The 27,167-nt window shown below is 37.4% G+C and overlaps 1 protein-coding gene and 1 non-coding gene across 2 annotated transcripts in view; both read left to right on the plus strand.

Moving 5' to 3' along the window:
• The window catches only part of LOC105389586 (tRNA (adenine(58)-N(1))-methyltransferase catalytic subunit TRMT61A), a 77,170-nt gene that overhangs the window by 34,931 nt on the left and 15,072 nt on the right, over positions 1–27,167 (plus strand). The window contains exon 5 of the mRNA XM_011560727.3: positions 3,215–3,384. Coding sequence (XP_011559029.3) covers positions 3,215–3,384 — 170 coding nt within the window. The remainder of the gene's footprint in view (positions 1–3,214; positions 3,385–27,167) is intronic.
• Positions 25,011–25,149, plus strand: LOC119690921. The gene has a single exon (XR_005253772.1). It is a non-coding gene; the product is annotated as a U4 spliceosomal RNA (small nuclear RNA).

Consider the following 27,167-nt stretch of genomic DNA (forward strand, 5'->3'; position numbering starts at 1 on the left):
ACTAAAACTCGTTTTCGTAAAATTCCATTCTAGAGGTCCAGGGGTGGATGAGGCTGACTGGTCAAAGGTCCCAGATTGCATCCAGCAAATCAATGTGAACGTTATCAGTTGTTTAGATAAGTATATAGGTGCAGTACATAATAATGATATGGCATATTAGGATATTTTCAGCTGCCATGATCTAGCTAGACCCTTTCATTTCCATTTTACCTATAGAGGTAAAATCAAACCCATATACAGTTAACTAATATCGCAACAACTAAGCATATATATACCTAAATACCTTATACCTAACAAGGACCTGGAAGGACCTCTTTACTAATTGCTAATTAATCATTATCGGCCAATCACAACACAAGTGTTCACACCTCAGGAATTCTGAACCTTTGTAACAGTTAACTAGCTAACTGTCGGTTTCACAACTAAGAACGTCAAGTTAAACCAGACTTAAGTGTGAAAACTATCATCGGCCGACTGTCATTTATCAAAACTTAAGTTCATGTTTTATGTGCTCGTATATTTTACTCAAATGAGAAACTCTGCCTAATTATCTTGGATTAAACAAATGGTATGAAACTAGCGTGTTGTCCCAAATGACGCCACGTCACGATCCCAGTGTCGCTCAGATTCAACAAAGTTTCAACTGTTGCACATACGTATGTACGAGATGACTCGTACGTATTATATTTTTAATTTATTCATTTCAGGCAAAGATTTCATATAAGTATTGTTTCAATTGCAGATTATAGTATTGTTAATATTGTTATAAGTACTGTAAAAGTAACAGAAATAAAAAAAAATTATCGACTAATAAAATCTGTCTATTTAATAGGGAACTATATAAACTATAACGTAATTTTTGATGAATTTGGGAACTTTGTTCAGAATATCGACCAGCTGATGCCATCTTGGGATATTTGCAACATTGTTTTACTATAGATTAATTTAAAAAGTGTATTATAACCGTGTAGTATTTATTTTTGCAAGCCACTGTACTTTAGGCATGGATCAAAATATAGAGCATCAGCTAAAGCTCGTCGTTACGTTCTCACCGCGTCTGCCTTTCGAAACAGCGATCTAAATCGAAACATGGCACACACGGCATTATCCTAATGGCTTCATTACGTCGAACACTCTCGCGCATTATGCTAATCAAGCACGGATTATTATATCACCACGGCACGCGATACGCGCCTCAAAAAGGGATTCCATTTTCAAACTTCACCCCCCGCGGAGCGCCAGCTGATTGGCAGACTGAGTGACGTCCGCTGTCCTTATTGGCCGATAAGATATGACAGATAAAAACGCGCGGCACACTCCAAAGACGCATCTTCCCGGTTTTAGTTCCAAATTCAGAACGGTATCCTCGTTCTATCGGTCACCGTATCACATGGGAATGAAAACATCTGTCGACGTTTTGTTACGTCCGGATCGTCTTTTTTACGTGCGCGCGCGCATTATATGAAGCGGGCGAGACGTTGTTTTGTTACCATTGTGTAATGGTGAGGTCGGCCGGCCGTGTCAAACTCTGTTACGGATTCAAATCCTTCGGACATTATCTGGTGCTAGTATTGAAGTCTCGTCGGTCGACTCGATGGCTGATAGTGGCAGATTTGGGGCTATTGAAAAATCTCCCGACTGACATCTGGATACGCCAATAGAATACCGGTGTACCGTTAGGAATTTGTTTACCTTGGATCTGATAACGACTATATGGTTCACTTTGGTTAAACATTATCGTTAAAGGCAGCAATCGCTTATAAACTTGTATTAATTTTAATAAAACCTATGTTCAGAATAACTTTGTGTTACAATATGTCCATGTATGCTAAACTAGACTAAAAAATACGTAACCAGATAATCACTCTCTGTTTTTCTTAAACTGTACTTCTAACATTCGTATTTTAATCTAGACACGCGGTAGCGTGTCAAGCCAAGTTCGAGAAACAGAACTGGCGAGCCGCACCGTGTGTAATATTACACGAACCATTTGGAGCCACTTTTGACCCCCTCATAAATAAAAAACTTTTTAATATAAACGTATGAAATTTGGCACATATATTGAGACTTACGAGATACATATGTGTTCTAAATTTCATGAGCGTATCTCAAACGGTTATTTAGATATTAATGTCCAAAAAACGTAATTTTTAACATTGACTGACTCACTCACGTAGGTATAGATCAAAACTCTTATGGTACTACATACTATCATAATATGCGAAAAATATGAAATGGCTTTGAGGTGCATAACATTAATGTTAACTAGTCTAAGATAGCTGTAAATATAATGGAATGGGATCGGATCAAATCGGAACGAATCGAATCAAATGGAATCGGATCGGATGGTGTCAAATCGGATCGGATCGAATTGGCTTAAATCGGATCAAATCGGACCAAATCCGATCAAAACGGATCAAATCTTATCAAATCGGATCAAATCGGATCGATCGGAACAGATCGGATCGGTTAAACAATTGAGTGAATATTGTACCTACATTTTATAAAGTCTAGAGACTTTTGGTTTTTTTAAATGAGTTTTTTAAATTTGTCTTTATAAATGGACCTACGGCGTTACGAGCCTCGTAACGCCGTAGGTCGTAATACGAGGACGTGTACTTATAATTATGTACTTACCAACAAAAAGTAATGATATCCAATCAAAAACATAAATGTGAAATGAGAGCCAAGTTCAATATTATTATAAATGCCTTGGTTGTTGCCTACAACGACAAAAGAAGTGAGATCTAAATGGGTGCCAAGTTCAATGGTCAGTCCTGAATTTTATTTATAAGTAACAGTATAACATATCATATCTTCTTATAACATAAAATAATGTATTGTAGCCTAAGGTCTGTCTTGGCTTGAATTTGTTTACCTTGGATCTGATAACGACTATATGGTTCACTTTGGTTAAACATTATCGTTAAAGGCAGCAATCGCTTATAAACTTGTATTAATTTTAATAAAACCTATGTTCAGAATAACTTTGTGTAACAATATGTCCATGTATGCTAAACTAGACAAAAAAATACGTAACCAGTTAATCACTCTCTGTTTTTCTTAAACTGTACTTCTAACATTTGTATTTCAATCTTACATAACACAGGAGAGGATGTCATCACTGAAATTACTGTTGAGTCACCCCCTTAACTTACTATGCCACTTTTGCAACAACCTCTGTTTAACGTAACCCATTTCATCTTGTCCGCAGGCGGCCGCTTCTGTTCCTTCTCCCCGTGCATCGAGCAGGTGCAGCGCACGTGCCTGGCGCTGCAGCAGGCGGGGTTCGAGGACCTGGCCACCATGGAGGTGCTGCAGAGTGAGCTCCGCGTGGCGCGCCGCACCGTGCCCGTCCGCGACCTGGCCTTCTTGCGGCATAAGGTAGGTCAGCGCCTGACGCTGCAGCAGACGGGGTTCGAGCAGCTAGCCACCATAGGGGTGGGCCATGGCCTCGGGTCTGCGATCTGGACTGTCAGCGCCTGACGATGCAGCAGGGTTAGAGGACATCTACACCATGGGGTATCGTTATGGTGGTTGGCGATCTGGTCTAGGTCATGGAGGTCTGCAATCTGGCCTTCTCGAGGCACTATATGTAGATATGTTGCTGACATTGTCAGTTGCAGACGATACCGTGAACTGTGATGGACCTAACCTACTTCAGAAACATCTACAGCCCGTTAGCGATTAAGCTTTTTTAAAGCAAGATAAGTTGCGGTGGTCAGCTAAAAGAAGCCACTGTCCATTGAACTACAGGTATTCCCATATCTCAATGATGCGATATTTCTCAAATTTAATTATATCCCTGAGAGAATAAACAATAATTATAGATAGGTATAAACCAAAAGCAAACATTACAAACCAGTCAATCGAAACCCTGTGTAACACGATCGGGGTATTGCAACTATTGCAGTTTTATACAAAACCTTTTCAACAAAATGGCAAGCACAAATAGTAGAAACAGAAACGAAAGCCGTAATAAATCTTATTTTCGTAACTAGGAGCAAATTAATTTCATTATAATGAACTTTATAAACGGGGCTTATTGCCGAGGAACATACGCGACGTCGGTGTAGCTAATTAATTGAGTAGACGAGTTCACGGTGTGGTCCACTTACGGATATTGCATATTATTACTTCTTCCTTTTTCATCTTTTATCTCGGGAAGCTTACCTATTACGCAAAAGAAAAAATATGAAAAGGACGCGGGAGGCTACTCTGTAAGCAGTGGAAATATTGGTACCTTCATATTGCCGGAAAGTAACAAAATACAGGCTCTATCAATCAACAGTTTGTGAGAAATGTCGAGGTTGCCCTCGACAAGGTTGTTACTCCGTGAGAGATGCCTATGTGCAGCTTTGAAACCTAAGCCTAGTCCACCACGCTGGCCTAGTGGGGGTTGGTGGACCCCAACACAAGCAAGCTTTTGGTGAGAGAGTTGTCGGGTAAGCGGTCAACCAAACTGTCAGTTGTTTTAAACTGCCCAAAGGCCTCTAACTAGGCTATACGACTGCTGCCACACATTATGATTTTTAGCTAGCTGATAATGGTGGCTAAGACTTAGTCAAGTGACGCAAGAGGAGAAGACCCTCCTGAGACGCACGTACTCGTCACCCAGTATGAATGGACGCCAATATCAATGGTGGCGGCTCCCTCGATATAATTGGGTCTACACCATGCCAACTGTGACTACAGGCTGGGTTAAAAGTGGAAAAGAATGTAAACTTTTTTATTATAGGACTATCATTATGTGATTTTGTAGAATATAATGTCGTTTATTCATAAATGATCTGTATTATGATAAATAATATGATTAATAAAAAGGATTAATATTGTTCCTGATAAAAGATTTTGACGGCTCGCTCAAGTCAAAGTCAAAGTATTTATTTGTAAACATAGGTTAGTAATACAATGGTCTTAAATATAAATTGTTAGTTTCTCTATGTTTTGCCATACTTATGGCGTACAAATTAATTTACAAGGAATTTATAAATTGACAAATATTAGAAAAAAAATATACAAAAAAATCACAATAATTTTAAAAAAATAATAAAAGATAAAATATCACACAAGTCAAAGGTTCATAAAATAGTATTCAATTAAAAAACAAAAATAATAGGCTAGTCAAGATAAAAAGATGTCTGGTCATTGAGGTATTGTTGAATTGAATAATAACATTTAATTTGAAGGATTGATGTCAGTGTAGTTTTAAATTTAGTTATTTCAAGTTTTCTTATAGACTCTGGCAACTTATTATATATCTTAGGTCCTAGACAGATGAAGCTCTTTCGTAGCAAGGTGGTGTTAGATGGCTCCGTGTATAACCTATCCCTATCGCGACCTTGCCTATTATTCACACATGTCATAGTTTTAAAAAGGTTTGGATTTGATTTAATAAACATTGTCATTTCAAGAATAAATAGACATGGTAGAGTTAAAAGTTTGTACTTAATAAAATATGGTTTAGAAGAATCAGTTTGTTTGAGTCTAAACATCGATCTGAGGCATTTTTTTTGAGCTTTAAAGCAAATGTCTTTATTTGTAGAGTTTCCCCAGAATATAATGCCATAGCGAATTATGGAAGCTACATATCCGTGGTAGGCAATGATAACTGTACTTATATCAACTACTTGTGTTAGTTTCCGAAGAGCATAGGCAGACCGACTTAGTCTTTTACAGACATGCTCTATATGAGCCCTCCATGTTAAATTGCTATCAATCATCAAACCAAGGAAACGTGCAACATTTGTGGTTTCTATTGGTACTCCCAAGCAGGTAACATTTACTGGGGATGGTGTTATTCTTTGATAAAAATGCATCAATTTAGTTTTTTCTGCGCTTAAAATAAGGGAATTTTTTTCCAGCCATTCACTAATCTTTTGCAGAGATTCATTTATATCTCTCTCGTATTTTTTTGAATCGTTGCCTTCTACTATGAGAGTGCTATCGTCGGCAAAGAGGACCATTGGATATTTTACGCAGGAGGGAAAATCGTTGATATAGAGCAGAAACAGAAGTGGGCCCAATGTACTACCTTGAGGCACCCCGCGATTAATAGTTCTTAGTTTAGACTGGTACTTTATTTCATGCTTTGTTTGAAAATCAATTTGTGTTACTTCCACCAGTTGGTTTCTGCCGCTTAGATAAGATTCTAGCAGTTTCAAAGTATTACCTCGTATTCCGTAAGCCTCAAGTTTATTCAGAAGAATTCTATGACCAACCAAATCGAACGCCTTTTTCATGTCCATTAAAACGGCGCAAGTGGTCTTTTTCTTGTCCATGTTGTAGAGGGTTTTTTGTAAAAATTTATAGAAAGCCATATTTATAGACACGTTCTTACGGAAACCGGTTTGCTCTTTAACTAAGATATTGAACTTTTCTAGGTATTTATAAAGTGAGTTGTAGTAGGATTTTTCAAAAATCTTTGAGAATATACTTATTAGTGCTATTGGGCGATAATACTTCATCAACTCTTTATTTTCTTTTTTGTGTATAGGTTTTATAATCGTAGTTTTCAATTTAGTTGGGAAAGCTCCTTCTGTTATGCTTAAGTTGATAATATGACTCAGTGGAAATGATATGGCTTCGGCTACTACTTTAATTGCTGAGGTAGATATGTCATCATAACCTACGCTATTCGTGTTATTCAAGTTTTTTATTATTTTAAGTATGTCAGTGGGTAAGTTAGGTGCCATAAAGAAGGTATTTGGCCTACTGTCAAGTTTATAGTTTTCATGAATAGATTGAGATGTATTTAATTGCGGTTCATCAATGAAAAAATCATTGAAGGCATTGGCAATTCTATACGGATCTGTGATGATTTCCTGGTGGTGAAGAATATTTGTTATGTTTTCTTTTATATTGCTGGTTTTATACTTGTTTATGGTTTGCCATACTGCCCTTGATTTGCATTTAGCTGAGTTTATGTAATGGTTGTTTTGAGTCCTTTGAGTATATTGCACAACTTTCTTGAATCTTTTCGAATAGGCTGTGAGGGTCATTTTGTTTTGTGTGGTGGGATGCCTTCGGTATGCCCATAAGTGTTTTCTTTTTATTTTACTACACTTTTTTATACCTTCAGAGATCCACTTCTGTTTTTTTCTAATAGAAATTTTTATTTTTCTCAACGGAAAACAAAGGTCCTGGAAGAGTTTGAAGGTTTCAATAAATTTATTATAGGCAGTATTAGTGTCGTTAGAGTCGTAGACGTCACAAAAAGAAAGACTATCTATATATTTTTTAAATTTTTCTAAATTTTCATTGCAGTAGTCTCGACGTGTTATGTACCAAAACTTTAAAGTATAGGTTTTTTTTACTGGACATTTCAGAAGCTGTGCTGTATGATCGGACAGTCCATATTCGATTACTTCTCCCATACTGCCTTTAATGTTGTGTGCAAAGTTGTCAAGGCATGTTTTGCTGCTAATTCTTGTAGGTTCTCTAATTTCTAGTCTTAAGTTATACCTAAGGATCAGGTTTTCAAATTCGTGAGAGTGATTATTTTTTTTAAGAATATCGATATTGAAGTCACCGCACAATATAATTTTTGTGTTATTATTTTTTGTTAACTTTTGTAAAGTTAGATCTAATCTTTAAAAAAAAATACCTATCTTTTTTGAATTCTTGGTGGGTGTCCTATAAATACATACTATGACAATATTATGCTCCAACAATTCGATGGCACAACACTCAAAAATATACTTAATCGAAAGACTATTAATCTCATTTAATACTTTGTAGTTATGGCCCTTCCTTATTAGTATACAACTCCCCCCTCGTTTTTTATCCCGACAATAGCTAGTGGTGAGTTTAAAATTTGGAATACACAAAAGTTTTTCGTGTTCCGAAAGCATAAAATGCTCGGTGATGCATAAAATATCGATAGGTTTATTGTTTTCTTCTAATTCTTCGAGGTAGATTGATAGCACATCGCTTTTTTTAATTAAAGAGGCAATATTTTGATGAAGAATATGTATGTGTTTATACGAGAAAAAACTGAGATTGCCTGTTTACTTGTATTTTTAAGCTCTTAGTATTGTTACAGGATGTTCCACCTCTCTCGATGTGTTTTATATGTAGAGAGTGTGATTGTTCTATCAGTGGTAAGATGATTTCATTGAGGTTTTTACATATATTCTGTAGCCCGTAAAAGTTCAATCTGCCTGTGCGTTCTGAAAACATGCTATACGTTAGGTCATGGTTGGTATCAAACAGTATTGCGTAGTTATGCGTCAATACATCAAGACACATAAGATTGTTGAAAGTTTCGACTCTACAATTATATAATCCAGCTCCACAAATGTAAGTAGGTAAACATATTATGAAATTAGTATGAGCAAGTTCTAATATTGTTTGTCTTAGAGTGGTGACGAGATGTACATAGTTATTGGTACTGAGAAAATCAGTCTCTCCAATCATTAAAACACAGAAATCAGACATAGTAAATCCCTCAACTTTCTTATCAATATTTGCTAGGAGTGCTTCGAGTTTTGCGTTCGTGTTTCTGTAATGACAGTATGTGTATTTCGTTGAATTAAATGTACTGTCCAATACATCACAAGCTCCACTCTGTGTGCTGTTGCTTAGAATGCATAATTTGACTTTGGTGTAGGTCTGCTTAGGCTTTGAGCAGGCATCCTTCTGTACTTTAGCTCGATTCAGTTTTGCGTGAGATTCATTGACGCTGATCGGAGACCTCGGTTCGCCCTCCGAAATGACTGATTCCTCCAGTAAATCAATAGAACAGTCTGAGAATAGGTTAGGCATTGTTTTATTACTCTTTTTGCACTTCCTTTTCTTTTCCTTTTTAGTATCATTGTTTGATGTGAGACATAACTTTGTAAGGTGGTCAACTTTATTTTTATATCTCGTCACCTCATTTTTCAAATTAAAATTTTCTGATAGCATTGTTTCTATTTCTTTTTCAGCTGATTTCAGTTGTATTTCTAGGCTAGATACTTTTTCTATAAGTTTTTCTAGTTCATTTTTTATTCTTATGTTATGTAGTTCTGGGCAACTTCTACTTTTCGGAATGCTTGATGTCCAATTATTGTTTTGAATATGCCTATTATTTGAGCTGCATTCATCTTCACTTTTGGAATCAATAGAGTCTGACAAGGATTCGAAAGAATTTTCTGTCGGAATGTTTACGATTTCTTTCCTACGCTGGGTTACGTTTTCATGGATTACAGGAGTGCAGGACATCTGTGTGACAGTGGAAGTAGCTGTTTTAATTTTAAGGGATGTAGAATGTGTAGATCTTCTTGAAATAGGGGTACTTGACTTTTGAATGCATTTCGTGCACTTCCATCCTAGTCTCTTAGCTGATTCCATAATCATATATAATTTTCTAGACATATTCGAGCAGTCATCTAGACATAATATTTGTTTACAAGTTGCACATTGTAAATAGTCGTTCTTTCGACATTTTTTATGGCATTTACCACATATAAGGATGCTTGGTGTCATGTTGCAGTAATTTTGTTATTTAATATATTTCAGTGCCCTCTGTTGTCGAGTAGCAGTACCAAAAGGATCCAACAATATTGGTATTCGCTCTTATATCAAATCTCAGAATACGGAATAACGTTTATGTAATTTAATTTATATTCGTGAAATGGAACGCAACTCGAAAAAGTTATGAATCGCCGGTGTAGTGACAGCCTTATTTGATTTTTATTTCTGGCAACATCGGTTTCTTGACGTTTTGTGAACAGCTGATTGGTCAATGTATGTATTTGTTTACCATGAATTTTCGTAAAATATCGTTTTGTGGCAGTTTATGCGTAATTTGAATTCAAAACCACAATGAATTGAAAACAATAGACCCGATTTGTGTACCTTGAGTTCAGGATATCCTCCAAAATGGGAGTACAGACTCGATTTCACTAGTTGCACTTGACGAGGTGAGGTTATGTCTTGATTTGTCAGGTATTTTGGCGGACACTAAACACTGATTTACTTGTTTTTATGAATTAAATATATGGAACTCTGAGATTATAATGTTTACAAACACACGGTGTCGTTCCGTTCCGCTCGCATTCGAAGACCATAATACCTATTAAGTTCATATAGTTTTGATATACGAAACATAAACATCAAACACCGGTAGACTAGCGCCATCACCACATCATAGCAATACTCTAGGCAACCTGTACTTACCTGGCTCAGATTCTGCACGTGAATGGGGTCATACATTGCAGTGATGCACAGATATTCAACCCAAATCGTTGTACCTTCAGGGAAACCCATGCTGCCTAGACTTCAACACAATATCCCGTGTGCAAATCTTTCTACGAGTGCGAGTGGGTTTGGTTCTAAGCTAAGAAGACTACCCGGCCGATTCTCCGATAGTACGTATGGATGGGTCTCTAGCTTCCATACATTGAATTGGTCCACCCATGTAGACGTGCGTGGACTTAAATTGGGTTGATTGAAAGATGTATGGCTGATAGGGTTTAAATAGAGCGCCTCCTAAACTTGCGTTGCCGTATACTTGTATAGGTGAATTAATCTTTGGTGTCACGTATTAGCGTCAATTGTGCCCCTGAGATGTGGTAATGGGTACATAATTGTCTGGGCAATAGATTTTGTTGCATCCTAAGGATAAACTACCTTAGTCTTGTTTCCCTGGTATACTTTTCGACCACCTGAAATTGATAGTATTTATCGATGTTTTTCCAAAAGAACAAAATACCTAAGTATTATTTCTGTATAAATTTTTTAATGTCAAGTTTGCATGTCTTAGCTCATTGCAAATGGCAACAGAATATACCAGGATATGTCTTCTTTAAATAACCCTCACGAATAACTACCCAACTACCGCTATTCCTTAAAACCCAATGGAAGCATCCAACCCATAATGTATCCTGAGAAATGAAGTCAACTAAACAAAGCCTCTTAAACAAGCAATGACAAAGAAACCAAGACATAACATGTCCATAACCAAAACGGTTAGGCAAATACCAGACATTTAGACATTCAATAACTTACATTCGGCAATCGAAATCTTCTCGTTGCATTGTCCACCTTGCAACTGAAACCTGCAGGCTTGTAAGGGATTGTGAACTGTATTTTAAGGTGGTAAGGCTGTAGTGATGTGTAGGGAACGTTGGTGAAAGATATCGGAGACATATCGGGCTTCGTTCACGGGGGTTTGTCTCTGCAGTCACGTTTCGCCACGGTAGCTCTCGGCTAGTGATGTTGAGGGTTCTGTCGATACTTTCAGAGCTCAACCGTAAGGACGGCGATATGATTTGAAACCTATCACGTGAATACAAATATACTGCGAAAAGGGTCAACTTTCATATTGTTGAAAACCACAATGATATTGGCGTAAAAAATACTCATTTACCATTTCTTACTAGGTATTTAACTTTACTATCTTCTGTCAACAGTTTGATAGAACCGTGAACTATGTTTTAAACAGCTGTTTCTTTGTAAGATACTGTGGCGCTTATAAAATATTAATCATTTTATAAGCATTAATAATTTTCTACTTTTTTTCTTTGTCGAACGAGTTAGTTAGTCGCCTCAAGTTTCAAGCACACACTTGCAATATGCATTATTTATTTTACCCCACCTTTCCACCTATACAACATCGATATCGATAAACCACTTCCCACGTGTCCCATCACTACAGACAATGTCTCGCAGCATCCGTGGGAACATCAGTGGTGCTTTTTTAAACTCGGCTTAAACGGAGGTCCTAGACCGAACGTATATTAGTAGAGTTATAGATCGCCCTTTTAACCTCATAAGTACACGATAAAGCGCTGTCCCATGCATTATGAAATAAGATAATGAAGATATCCTTAAACAGAAATCAGGTTGGTTGCTTAGACATCGGTTCTTGTTGTTGCTACTAATTAGTAGTTATGATTTTCTTTATGATTGTATTAGGAACGAGTCAATAAGTTGTTTGACTTCAGAAGTGAAATACTTGCGTGTGTTTTTTGTTAATATGTTCGGTTCGGTGAATTAGGGTCGGTTCGAAATTCAAAAATAAGTGTGTACCATAGAATAACAAGGTATGTAGGTACAATGTTAAAATCGATTTATTAACCCACCAGAATATTATATAGATATTTCAACAACTAAATACTAAGGTAATGCACAGCAGAATCCATCCCGTCCCAAGGAGGTCACTCTATATGACGAAAAACAAAGTTTCTGAGTCCTGTTGTGCGAGCCACGACTCTATCTTGTTGTACTAAGCGTACCAATTGCGTGACAATTCTGTTCGTTCATGTAGACAGCAACCCCCCAGTATCAGGAGGCACACGTCCGTGGCACGGCTATTACCGCGCTCGTTATGATTTGCCGCCGCCCGTCAGCCGCTGACCCGGACCCCGCTTGCGCAGGCGCAGTGCACAGGGGACCGTATTCTGGAGTTTAGGAGGAAAATTTTATAATGTGAATATAGAAGTATTACCTACTAGCTGTTCCCGCGAGCTTCGCTTCGCCTTAAAAAGTTTTCCCGTGGGAATTCCGGGATATAAAGTTCTTTCTCAGGGTCTTCACCATATGTATACCAAATTTCATTCAAATCCGATCCGTAGTTTTGGCGTGAAAGAGTAACAGACAGACAGACAAACACAGTTACTAGTTAGTTAGATATGTGGTCGGGATTGGTGAATTTACGTCGGAAATAAAGAAGAGAGGCGCTGCAACGGGTAAACGTGTTTAAAAAAAAATTGTGCGGTAATGTATACACGACACGTATCCCGTAGGCCAGAAAAAGTTGGCTTCAGAAAGATATAATACATAATGTAGTAGACTGAATTACTTTCGCGATTCTTGAGAGCACTCACTATACGTTTCTTGATGATGCGTTGGACTATGATGTGGGTGTGTGATGTTGTCATTACTCCTAATATTATGACGAATGTGTACTATGGAGAGCATTTATCATAATAAAGGTTCAATCATCAAAAAGTCTGATTAATGATTTAGATAATTCAGATAATTACGAAATAATGCAAATCAGAATCCGGCGCCTTTCTAGAGATATCAGAGCGGAATATAGAGTCTGGGAAACGTCCACGCGCAGAGTGTAAGTGCCGCGGATATGTTTATGAATATTAAATATGCATGTTTCAGTGGCGTGCCCCCCGCTCACTGTCTGTAGAAGTTACGCGTATCGTCTTCTCTAAATTGAGTCAAGGAATACTACTATTCATCAATGATATCTATAGTATGTAATTATCGAATAACATAATATGGGGATAGAGATCCGAAGGCACAGACAAATCATAAAATTGTTGCACTGTCAAAACGTATTTTTTCTCACATTTAAGTTACTTGATAACTGAGCCCGAAATTTGCAAAATAATGAGATGTAATTTGGATGTAAACACTATAAATCACTAAGGCAAAGTTTTGACAATGCTTAATTGTTATAAGGTAATGTATTTAAAATCGGTTACATTGTATAAATTAGTTTCTTATCATACAGTACATTTAATGTTTCACCCACAGTACCGTTCTTCCTTATAGGTAAGTCGTAGAGCCTATTGTACGGAGTCCATCATGAGACAGGTTGTCTAATGATGTCCAGATAACGTCACCTTGAAGATTTCCTATCAGAACACCTGGGACTATCTATTGATGATAACAGGACTTTTTATTTTGTATTTATGAAGATCTTGTCTTGGCTTAGGTTGAACCGTGAATTTGGGAGCGTTTCTACATATAAATACCTACATACGATATTAAATTATTTATTTTTGCATAGAAAGCTAGGTTAACTCATATGAGACCTTTGTGCACAGCTTTTCCCTTTCAGGTCAAAATCTGACCTTAAACCATTTACCAGCACACTGGACACCAAAAAAAGTGTCGCAACGTGAATTACTTAATCCACCGTCATGTCACTAGCCGCTATAATCCTCACTAATATAATAAATGCGAAAATAACTGTGTCTGTCTGTTACTCTTTCACGCAAAAAGTACAATACAATACAATAATCTTTATTTGCACACCATAAAAAAAACATAAATCTAACTTAAATAACAGAGATGCACAAATGACGGTCTTATCGCTAAAAGCGATCTCTTCCAGACATCCGTTGTAAGAAAAGAACTTAACATAGAAAAGGGCATTGAGTTGTGCTTACAAATTAAAGTAATATTTTAAAAAGAACGGATTGGAATGAAATTTTGTATACATATGGTCTAGACCCTGAGAAAGAACCTATTCAAGGCGAAGCGAAGCTCGCGGGAACAGCTAGTATGTTCATAAAAACTAATAGAAATGGTGCGACACGTAGCTACTACAACCTCATGTCGTCAGCCAATAAGCATCTTTGCACAGTTTTTATTAAGGAACCGTTAATTAAAGACGCGACCACAACTAGGCAATGTCGTGGCGCGTGCGACGGACAATGATACCCGCTATCGGACGATGCGATCGCGAGTCTAAACACGCCTTTACAACGACAGTCGTTGTTCTGAGGCTTGAACTACATTTTATATAAAAAAAGCTAGTTAAAGTATGTTTTTTTTATTGGGAGTAGGTAGGTATTAGGGACGGGACATGACAAGCAGTGGACGATTGCTATTCTTGCATGTCAGTGACAAACAATATTACCTACGTGAGGAGTTACGTATCAACTGTACCGTACACCACCGTGAGCAGTCAGTGATGGAAAACTAGCTAACTGGGTAATCTTTTCAACAAGGTGACATTATATTTCTCATCTATCTGAGCATTATCTGAGCGATTTGAAACTAATGACGACGATAGTTTTCTAGTCTTTGAAGCTTTTACATCATCCATTTAAATCTTTATACTGTTGAATGTCATCTATTTAAATCTCTATAATGTGGTCACAAACAGCCTCAATTACACAGTGCTCTTAAATCTGCATCATTTTGCTCCTCTGTGTCGCTTATTCGACACGGTACTCACGTGGTATGCTCCTCCTCGGGCGTTTGCCAATGTACTTTACTAAAAGCTCACTTTTTAGTTTGTAATTTTATCCGTTAAAAGACGATTTGATTAACTAGTATGAACTACCTATAACATTTATCACAAGCGTAAAAGCAATGATACCTCTAACTTAACTACATACTATCCTTTATTACTTAACCATAGTAATACCACTACAATTAGAACAATCTTCAACAGATTATCCGACTTTTATGAAACATGGCTATTAATGAACATATAAGAATACTGTGGATCAAGTTACATTCGCGGACAAAAATATTGGGCCATTCGTCTCTAGCGACATTTGCAGATATCCACACTCACAATGATTAACCACGTTTCAAATACATATTAAGAGGGAAGTATACCACTTGCTCGTCCATACAAAAAGAGAAAACGTTTTACTACCTCTAAATATTATCCAATCTCCATGATTTTTTAGTATGTTACTTACACAAGGAATTACTATGTTTATAGCTTTTCCTTTTTTCAAAATTTTCTATACATTCAAAATTATAGGCACCCCAAATTACGTAATTTTTGTGATAAAAACTTTGTTGAAAAAACCGTTTGTTGAACAAAAACAAAGTTTTTTTTAAAAAAGCGAAAGCTATAAACCTAGAATATATTATGCTGAAGCGATTGACATCAAAATCAAAGAGATTGGTCGATATTTAGTTAGTGTAAAACGTTTTCTCCCGAAACCAGAATTTCATCAAGAAAATTACCTATTGTCAGTCGCCAGCTGCAGTGCATCTCTATCGCACCCGTGCCAGGGGCATGATGAGAGTACAAGCGATAGCAAATGTTTTCCTAAATACCTTTTTCGCTAGAATCGCGAAGGTATACTCTCCTCTTAACAACCTTCTTATTCCGGTCGTCAAAACGCCATGCGCCCGCGCCGTTACGTCACAATATGGCGGGTGTCGGTACACTGGCCCAGATCCCTTTTGTTCTGTGATCCGTCTGCCAATACCGGCAATTATAGATAGTAATGTTTAGCAACATTGACGAGTCACACTGTTGCGACATCAAGTTTCAGGGCCATTGTACTTGTACAGTCAGCTTCATTAGTAGGTCCACACTTTTGTACCTTGTCAAAATAACAAACCGACGACGGACCACAAATCGAACATTTACGGTTCGTGGTTTTGACAAGGTGGACTTCAGAAGCTCTACACTATTTAAGTACAAGGCAGAGTTATCACAAGAAACATCTAAGTAAAATGTTAGGAAGGAAAAGTTTTGAGGTGGACGTTAAAATTTGGGAAAATCAGTAACATTAAAATGACTGTGTAAAAGTACTACTAGATGCCGTTTAGTAAAATATAAAATCCAAATAAGAATCCCAGACACGCGTAGTTAATTGAATAGAAAACCCATTAAACGACGGAACCACCAAATCTCAATAAATAACCGATGTAAGACAATATCTGGCTTCATTTGCCATCTATCTACATGATCGCCGTACCAGCTCCGTTACTTCTGCGCCGTATAAATCTGCACTTGACAAAATAATAGGAAGGCAGACAGTTCAGGTGCTATTAACGCCCAGAAGAAATATGGGCTCGGCCCATCTGATACACCTTAATACTGCGCCTGTCGAAATGCGGGGCAAAGCGTTAGCTGGACTTTAGTTTGGGCATAGAGTTATACAGCAACAATTTTTGCACCACCCTGTATCAGGGTGGAGTTTTATTAGTGACGCTCTCGATGCCAGGTCAATGTAATCAATATGCTTAGCCACTGCCATTATTAGAACCAGCTAAAGAAAAAAATACAGATGTATGGATAGGATTACATTCACCGCTTAAATTGCATTCTGCTAGTATAAACAATAATCCTTGTGTTATATAGATAATATACTATTGTAAATTGATGAAAGACATCTGTTTTTTTATCTCCAGAGGATAGAAGGCAATAACTACCTACTTAACGTGTGTGGAAGTGCGTATAGATTTTAACATATTAATTATCCCTTACATAACGGCTTAAATTTACGTTTCGCAGAAATTAATTGTAGGCACCTATACAGAGTATACTTACATATAACTGGTTGTACATATTGAAGGTGTTTTGCTGAAATCTTTTATAACGTTATCAATACCTGGCAATTTCTTTCCGAGTGCCGCATCATTTCCATTTCATTCAATAAATTAAGTCTATAAAACCTTGCGGACAAACCGTTTAAACACCATTATTATATTATATTGCTTTGGAACAAGCTCATAAATTTACTCTCAACTGTAATAAGTGATAGTACCTACGTCTTTTACGTTTCTGATTGAAATTATCCATTCCATGGTTACGTATCTGTTTAACACTTTACTATTTACAATTACATGCTGTCGTTGGTAATTTACTGTAATGAGCTGGTTTTATGTAGCTTTTCAGGTTGTTTGACCATCTTCCATCCGATTTATAACTTAATATATAACTTTGAGATGCACGCAAGGGTGTTTGTGAAATAGATTTCATGCAATCAGTGTTCCACTGTACATGCGAATATTTTATAGCCATTTATAAATGTTGTCTATGCGAAAATATTTTATTTAGTATAAAATAGATTAGATAACGAAGACTATTTATTAAGATTACTGAGTGGCTCTTAGCCAGTAACAGTGAAGCAGCGTGGTGCATCATTAGAGCCTGACCGGTTTCACAACTTAGTTTTTACAGCAACCTTGTCGTCAGCAGAAAAAAAAACAGAAATACTATTGTTTATAATAATAGTGTTTATATCGGCCTGAAACTTTTGCATTCAAAAACTCTCTGCTATATGCAAGATTCAACATCATCATCAGCCTATAGCGAGCAGTCCACTGTTGGACATAGGCCTCTCCCAAAACACGCCACTTTATGCGATCTTTAGCTATCCGCATCCAATCATTGCCATCCACCTTTCGCAGGTCGTCACGCCATGTGTGCTATATTGACCTAAAGAAATCGTTTATCATATCGTTACATGAATGTGTATCATCATCAACAGCACCACATGTCACATGACAATCACTCAGTAACTCTGGAATCGCCGAACATACACGCACGATCTAACCCGGATTACCCAGTAACGCCGTGCACTCTTCTACATGATGCAAGGAGCAGGAAGGTTACTCTAGTTTAACAAAAAACTATCGAACAAGAGCTGTCGTACAATATAGACACGTTTAATACAGAACTTAGTTTTCCGTAAAGTAGAGTGCCCCAGTCGAGCGCTATAAACAAGCTCCACTAAAACTATCAATTATTGTGACAAGTAAATCTAAGTTACATTCCCTCGGCCTGAGTGAAACATCTTCAATGCTACACATCTATTTATGCCGTTTGCTGCAGATCTACTAAATTGAATGGTTTGTGAAAGGATTCATACGATTATGAATGTCTACGCCGTACTTATTATAGCAACTTTAACTGTAGTTAAGCCAATTAATGGGAGCTTTTAACTGTTGACTGAATAAAAATCACAAGATATAATAAGTACTTATAGTATGTAGTTATCTCATATGTGCAGACTTCAGGATAGGTAAGACTTTGTAAGTCCAAAACAACGTTCTTCACTCAAAAATCTCTTTAGTTTTCACTTAGGGACAAGTTATTAGCAACGGAACTTCTCTTTACCTGTATTAGTCATCCATATTGTCCTTATCAATATCCACCTGTTACAGGCGCACTATTTACGTTCATTGGATTGCCAAACCAGAGAGCCGATAGAGGAACGACTTGCAACCAGCGACTATCGACAACATCTGTAGCGTTGTCACTTTCATTTCGCCGTGTAGTGACAAGGACACGACACCCTCTAAAACCGTAAGCGCTTGTTAAACATCAGCGGGTCCCGAGCGAACAAGATCACCCGCGAATTGGGAGGGCTACTCGTGAAATTTTATTTGAACAGCAGAAGCCTTTACCTTCTTGCCAAGACTTCTCGACGTGATCGTGAGTCTATAGGTATTAGGCATAAAAAATTGCATGTCAGTGGCGCGATATAAAGTAGTGACCAATTCGCAATAAATTCTAACACTCGACTCGAAAAAGGCACGTAGTTGTGAATTAGCTACCAAGCCTCAAGATGATGATGATCATCATCATCACAAGCCATCACATCCTTACTGCTGGGGCACGGGTCTCCTTCCAGGGAAAGGTTTTAGGCCTAGTCCACCACGCGGGTCCAGTGCGGATGGTGACCGAACGGACTATTTACCGACACTTTCAGACAAAACTAGATGCCTTCATCGACTTTAGTATCGCTTCAGACCACAAAAATAGTATGACACAATAAGATGACTATTTTTAATTCTATTTTAATAAGAAAATCAACCAGTAAAGCTTTTTTTCTCAATATCGGTTTCCAAAGCTTCCCTTTCTTTACACTATATCGCTTTCTTCTGCACTCAAATCGGCGAGTAACCCGTCCCAATTTGCATTAATTTACGAGGCAGCAGTGCGCCGGGATAAAGTCGTCACTCACAGCGAAGCTTGTAGCACAACACTAGCCAATAAATAACGTTCCAGCGCTCGCTGTTCCCACGAACGTACCGTATCTTGATGGTGGACGAACAACCAAACGAAATGGGGACAAGCCTATTTCGTTTTATATAGAACAGCGAGTATGTCTCACTTGTTGGTTTGTTAGACGTTTTGTTAGGTGTCGCCCGGTGATATAGTATGTGCGCGAATTGCCTTTGTTTTCTGGTTTGCAGCGTGTTGCGTGCGTGGGTGTGTTTTTTGTTGCGCGCGCGCACGCGTCCAATGATTTATCATGCGAAATATAGTCTCACAAGCTAACAGAAGTTGAAAATCGCATACAATTATAGGAAAACAAATAAGTTTTTATAGACTGTTTTCATGAAATATAGCTAATTTACTATTGACCCCGACACCCTGTCGAACAAAAGTAATATTCTGCATAGTTTCCGTTTTGGAACTACGGTCGCGATACCACAAGCATACACAAGTGAAACTTGTAGCTATCACACTGTATTTTTGTCAGTACGGATGAAAATCGAGTCGATAATATTTAATGTAAGTACATTATATTCATTACTGCGCTAATCAAATATTAAGTACCTCTTAACACAGTAAGGCACTTATTTAAGACGCAAAGACTCCAAAATATTCATTAGTCAAATAGACCATTAGAGCGCACAATTAATTAAATGCCCCATTCAATGAAATGGTTGGAAATAGTTTTTTTCAATGGCCGCCACCGGCGATTAGCCGCAGGCCCTGACTCACAGCTCCAGAAATTCAACGCTAAATTAAATTTTACTACGTTATAAATTACAGGAATTATGGCCATGTTATTTAAGTTTACATTTTGATTATTGTTTGCACGAATATTTGCAGCAGCATAAGTAACAAATTTGGTTTTCGCTACATGTCCGAATTTAATTATAACGTTGTGACTCACTCACATGTCGTGTAAATTTATGACTATTTTTATACATGTTTGATGTGCTGGTATTTAGCAGTGTATATAGGTACATATATCACAACGCCTAAAAATCTTTATAATTCTAATATCATATAATATAGTAGTGCAACAGTGACTTGTTCATAATTTCTTAATGAACTTAATGTATATGAAAACTATAATCTTTACTGATATTTAGAGTAGACTTCTGACTTCTAAAACTCGTACTGTTAATATTTTATAATATTTTAGTATATTATGTTACTCTCCATTCAAACGGAGCTCTCTCCAAGTTTGTTTTGTAACTGCAACGAATGTCCTTAGCTGTAATTATGATGGATGGTATGTCTCTCGAGTGCCCCGGCATGTGATGTGGCATGCGTATGGGGCCCGGGATATTACCTACTGTGACTAGACAACGTTGATTCTCAAAAAGAAAAAAACATTTCAATTTCATTAATTACAATTGCTATAGCTATTGGGTTATAGCTATTATTTATTTATTTAAAAAAATATATTTGTATGTACTTACTTACACTATGAATTATGATGCTAGTGCGAAAAGTTGGTAGGTAATCACTGTGGAATGCTCCAAAACTGTATCTTTAGAACCGTACCAAATTTCCGCACTCGTATCACGATAAACTATATCCTAATTAACTCCTTCCCTATTCCTACCTAAGCTAGCATTTCGCGCCCAATAACAATTAGTATCGACATGAGCAATTTGTTCAAAATGTCAGGAGGTCAGACGGTGAACTTGGTATTTTCACTCCATACGTAGCGCATAGGTGCAGTGAGTAGGCAGCGGCGACCCACAGTCCCGGGGTCGTGACCCGCCGTGACCCCGGTCTACTTACCGCTTTGGACCTATTGTCTATGGGCTTTTAGTTTGGTCCAAGTGACTGCGAATGGAAAAAATACTTTCGCGAGACACAGACACTGCGTGATTGTACTTTGTAATTGCGACAAACAAATTACAAAAAAATATCCTCACTCTTAGATGTCCTTTCAATTTTACATTCGTATAAAAAAAATATTTAATCCTCCCCTTAAGTTGCTACCGAGAAGCAATGTGTATCATGAGTTTTTTTTAAAGTTATAGAACAAAAGCTAAATAGTCCACTCAATCTTCTTTATATAGGATTACTCCCTTTTCAGGCACATCAAAAATAATAAAATCGTTGTCTCCTTCCGCTTCCACCATTCGCAAATCAAAGTCGTATCAGTCAGATAAAGCTATCGGTAATTGAAACACTTTGACCTACATTGTGAAATGGCCAGCCATTGCATAATCCAATACAATACTTAATATTAATAATAACTCTTTTATATGCGTGCAAGTAATTCATAACTATTTTCGCATGCCTCTTGCTATTATTGGGGGTTGAAACTGGTTTGTGTCGGTTTATAGATTCACATTTCCTACCGAGTCCTACTACAGGGTCACACAGTTATACAGTAGTAGCTATAACTTTTTTTTAAATGGTGACAAACAGCTCGTTTGTGTTTTGTCACCGTGATGTCAGGATAGTCGCTATTTGCCCAGGGTGCGCTAGACTTATACAGGGTTATTGGTAAGTAGACCGGATCCTTTCAGGAGGTGATAGAGGAAGGCATTTCCAGTGGATTGAACCCTATAATGCATTATAATGAAACTTAATCATTTCAAAGATATTTGAGATTTAAGTTTTTTTAAATTTTTTGCCAAATTTTGATGCTTAAAACAGAAAACAAAAGAAACTAGCCATTATTCAAAATCTTTTTTGGTTGTTTTGCATAAGTACCACCTCTATGACCTCTTGAAAGGATCCGGTCTACTTACCAATAACCCTGTATATTAGAGTTTATACGTCACTGGGGTGTGTCGTTTTGTGCACCCCATCTATAGTGAAATTTCACACGCATACGTCTGTAAAAAAATCATTTTCAAAGTCATATTTTATGCATTTCTTTTTCTACCTTCCATTACCCAATACTTGTGGGTAATGGAATATTAATGGCTTGCCATTATTCGCCTGTAAATCCACACTATATACTTACCAAAATTTACAATGCAATAGCCAATCAAACCCGTCAACGTCACATGGCGGCGTGCGCCATCGATCGACAGAGCCATAGGTGCGTAAAACGGTTGCGCAAACGCAAATGAGGCGATATGAAAGCTATTGTCTAAAACCAGCCGCCGCGGACGGATTAATTATGTTTTATCTAACGCTTGTGACATCGATTGTACTTAGCTGATAAGCTACAGCTGCGGCAATTTGTGTTGGTGCCTACAAACAGTGCGGTGCCGTTAAGGGTTTGCCCACACGAATGTTAGATTTTACTACTATGACCCATGATATACTACTATAATCCAGCACTTGGGGATCATGAAAGAAATCTTTAGTGATGTATAATATAATAATAATATGTGGGGACATCTCACACACGGCCATCCGACCCCAAGCTAGGCAGAGCCTGTGTTATGGGTATCGGACAGCTGATATATCTACACAAATACATAGATAGATAGATATTAAATATAAATATCAACACCCAAGACCCGAGTACAAATATTTGTCTTTAAACATCTGCCCCAGCCGGGAATCGAACCCGGGACCTTCGGCATAGCAGTCAGGGCCACTAACCACTACGCCATTCGACCGTCTGTGCCTTATGTATAAAAGTCCGGTGCATCCTGGACAGTCAGCGACAGCTGGTCGGAGTGGCTAATCCATTCACCACGGTGACCAGCCCTAGTTCTATTCTAGTGGTGGTCACCGATTCGGTAAGAAAAAGTTTGTCGCGTGAATAGATCTACCTAAAAAGGAATTAATTAATCTTGAAAAGATTTCTAGACTTATACCTCCTTAACGACAATTCAGACAATCACAACAGAACTGATTATGCATACCGATTCTCAGGTGTTTAACTGACGGTGTTTTTTTATAATTTCCAAAATCCCGCTTTTATACAAATGTTGTTGTACAGTTACACATTTTTAACATCCAGTAGGTATTTCAGTCAATCGATTACCTCTGCCTGCAATTATGTAACGGTCATGTATTAATAAAAGTTAGGTTAGTATTTAAGTACAGGGTGTTGCAAAAAGGGTATACTAAGCCTAGGTTTCGGCTTTGCAACACCCTGTATAAATATGATGTTATGATAGACGACTATATCAAGAACCACTCTTCCCGTTATCCACAACCGAACTCTAATAAATAGCTGCAATCAAAAGTTTCTAAGATACATATCTTTTTACGTATCAGATAGATAACATTCGTCGAGCCTACAGTGTTATGACAAGCTTGAATGATTTATAGTATCTATAGCTAGATAAAGATACATAGCTATGACTTTTCGTTTTTTTAATAAGTACCCATGTTGCATTCGTTTTAATTGTGGGACTAAACGGGTGGCCACCTTAGTGAGATGATATACTACATTTATAACAAATGAAGTTGTAGGTAGGTACTAATTGAAACCTTATAACATATGAAAATTATACAAGGTGAACGTTAGTGCTTGTTAAATTATTTCATCTTTTAGTATAGCAAACACATGTAATGTTTTAGGTGACAGGTCATGTTTTTCATAACATTGATTTTTTCCGTTACGTTACAAAACGTTACAAAAAGTATTTTTGGGAATGCTAAAGCTTTAAAAATGGTGGTAACACAAATCAGTAATTCGCCTATTGCCCCGTCGCCGTTGTGCGCTCAGTTTTTCTTTCAAAATCATAAATTCAACCCATCATAGTGAGACATTTCTTTCTCCATTGATACGGATCACTTCACAGCTATAAATAAATAATCTCTGAAAAAAACAATAACTATACTAAATCCTAAACATTAAAAAAACTAGTTCGTGATAGGCCGGTGTCACAGAACGCGACGGTCACTGCGCGCGGCCGTTGTTTCTCACAAAAGTCTAGTTTTTATGTCGCGGTTCATTGATGGGCCGCGGATGGTCCCCTCGTGACACTCGGGTCACGACGCAGCTTCCGTGGGGCACGGGCACTGTGTCCACTGGGGCCGATGTAAATACGGAGGGAGTTAGCTACATTTCGGAAGGGTTTGTTGGACCGGTATTCGTACACAGGTATCCCTATAATAGATACTAGGTGAAGAAATTAAAATAATTTGCAAATCTTTATAGTGTTTTTTTTAATTTATTTTATATTAGGTTATTTTATATTGCATTATTTGTAATAAAGACTCCGTTAGGATCTAGAGTCCTAATAATATTCATACAAATTACAAATATTATTACATAACTAGCTGATTAAACTTACTTTGTATAAAAATGCAATTATTTAATAATTATTTATTTGAATACTCGACCGATATACCGGCAGCAGTGGACACTCGCCGCATCTTGTAACCTCCGACACGGAAGGCGGTATCGGGCAAAAACTCACAATAAACTATCGTGACCGCTGACCGGCCCATTCACTAAACATTCTGAGAAACCTCTACGTGACTCGCTCACCGATCTATAATAAACTTTTTTTCTTAAAATACTTATTTCAGCCTCATTGTTCAAAACTCCTTTGTGAAAGACTTTCAGAATAATTACGCGACTCGAAACTAGATGGAGCTGGCGTCGCAATCCTATATCGCGGTATGGTTTCGTTTTAGGTCGAGTTCATATAGTCCGAATTTGTATTTGTAAGTTAACTTTGCGCAGAGGCAATATCGTAACCAATGAGGTTTATCCGAGGTGCGATTATTGCTAGTTGAAAACTTTACCAATACCCCGCCATGTGGACGTGAAATACCGTCCGCTACGGCAATTTTTGAACGGCCGTTAAGGCCTGCTTGGAAACTAATGACAATATTAAACTATACAGTAATTCAAACGAATCGGTAAACTGATATTTCAGTGAAATATCGATGAACATCTCCTTCGTTCGACTGACTAATTTCAATATTAATCATAATTGATAAATAAATTTTTAAAAAAATACATTTAATGAATAGACCTTATTCAATATTGGTTAATGTTCTATTTGTAATATAATAAACCTATGTATGTTCGAAAAAATTGCGATACGATTTTGGAATATAACATATCTGTTAAAATAATTATGACCTTTATATGTATAATTAACCTTTATTTCAATCATAAAGATATTCATGTTTTCTGTCTTTGCGCCCCAAATTTCGATGACAGTGATCCTTCAGTGGAGTGGCACGGAAAAACGCTGCCCGTGTAATTAATATGCTTTTATGCTCTACTGTTACCCAAAAAATATTTAAGGTACCATTGATTTTATTATTGGGGAAATATTCTTACATTGGAAGTTGATATGTAGGTACGTACATATTTCTAGAAGGATTCAATGATAAGTGATAGTTGTGGTAAATAGGACACAAAGAGTGGGTGGCTCGTTTACCCCTACTTCTTCGTGATCGTGAACATAATTATACTATGCATGTTATTTAAAAAAATACTTAATGCAATCATAGAGAAACACTTATTACATATTTTTGTGTAAATTAGTAGCGTTAAATAGGTAATTTTATGTTTGTCGAATGATAAGATCCGTAAACTTCCTCTTAAACAAAATTTAAAATGTCATCGTATGAATTATAGCGCCCAAAGTGTTTCGTATCACATTACAGGGGTCTTGCGACATGCGGGTACCGTAGCTCCGTTTACCCGCGAATGTTAATCCCTTATTAGTCACTCATACCGATGTGTTGCCGAATTTAACGGTATTTTAAACTGACACTTAGGGACATTACATTTAACATTAAATCTGTTTTGTAGGCTCTAGTTTGTACCAATTTACTTTGTGCAATAAGGAATGTAATAATGTTAATAGTTAAAACTTCCACTAAAAGCCTACTGTTTAACATTCTCCGGATAAAATATTTATTTATGATAAACATATATGCCATCTATAACATAATTCAGTGAGCGATAGCATGAATTTTATCACTTAACCATCCGTGTTTCGGTCTCGTCCCGGTTTCTGTTTCGGCAGCAGTCGTTAAGCCTAGACTCGTCGGGTTGCCCACTTACCCGACATCTCTCTCAGCACAAGCTTGCTAGTGTTGGTCTCCACCAATCCGCACTAGGCTACGACTAAAACTTAAACCCTTTCTTCATTGAAAGGGGTACCCGTGCCCCAGCAGTAGACGTGATGAGTAGTGATGATGATAAGACAACCTATATCCATAGATTGTGATATTGGTGACGAAATACCTACGTACTAACTTACGGTACAGGATCCCCCAAGTTCGCAAAAGTAGAACCGTTGCGTAATGTTCACAGTATTGAAATAGGAATCATTTTGAAGCCGCCGTATCATTTCAAAGAGCAATTGCAGACGCCGCAGGATTTCACCGCAATGATAGAACTCTGTCACTCTGTAATTAGACAGTGTGTACTTTGTAATTAGACAGAGACCGCGAGTAATAGGCGACCGCTGCGTTTGAGGACTATGTGTAATTAAAAACCTCACCGCTTTGATAGAGAAAACGGTGCAAGCCTACTGTTCGCAGGATGCAACGGTGAATGTGCTTAAGAGTTTCCTGAATCAAGCAATCAGACAGAATATCGTACCGAAAGAAATAACATAATACTGTTACAATAGTTTTTAGGGTTCCGTAGCCAAAATGGCAAAAACGGAACCCTTATAGTTTCGTCATGTCCGTCTGTCCGTCTGTCCGTCTGTCCGTCTGTCACAGCCGATTTACTCGGAAACTATAAGTACTACAGTGATGAAATTTGATGGGAATATGTGTTGTATGAACCGCTACAAAAATATGACACTAAATAGTAAAAAAAAGAATTGGGGGTGGGGCCCCCCATACATGTAACTGA

This window comes from Plutella xylostella, chromosome 7, assembly GCF_932276165.1.
Source record: "Plutella xylostella chromosome 7, ilPluXylo3.1, whole genome shotgun sequence".
Lineage (NCBI taxonomy): Eukaryota > Metazoa > Arthropoda > Insecta > Lepidoptera > Plutellidae > Plutella > Plutella xylostella.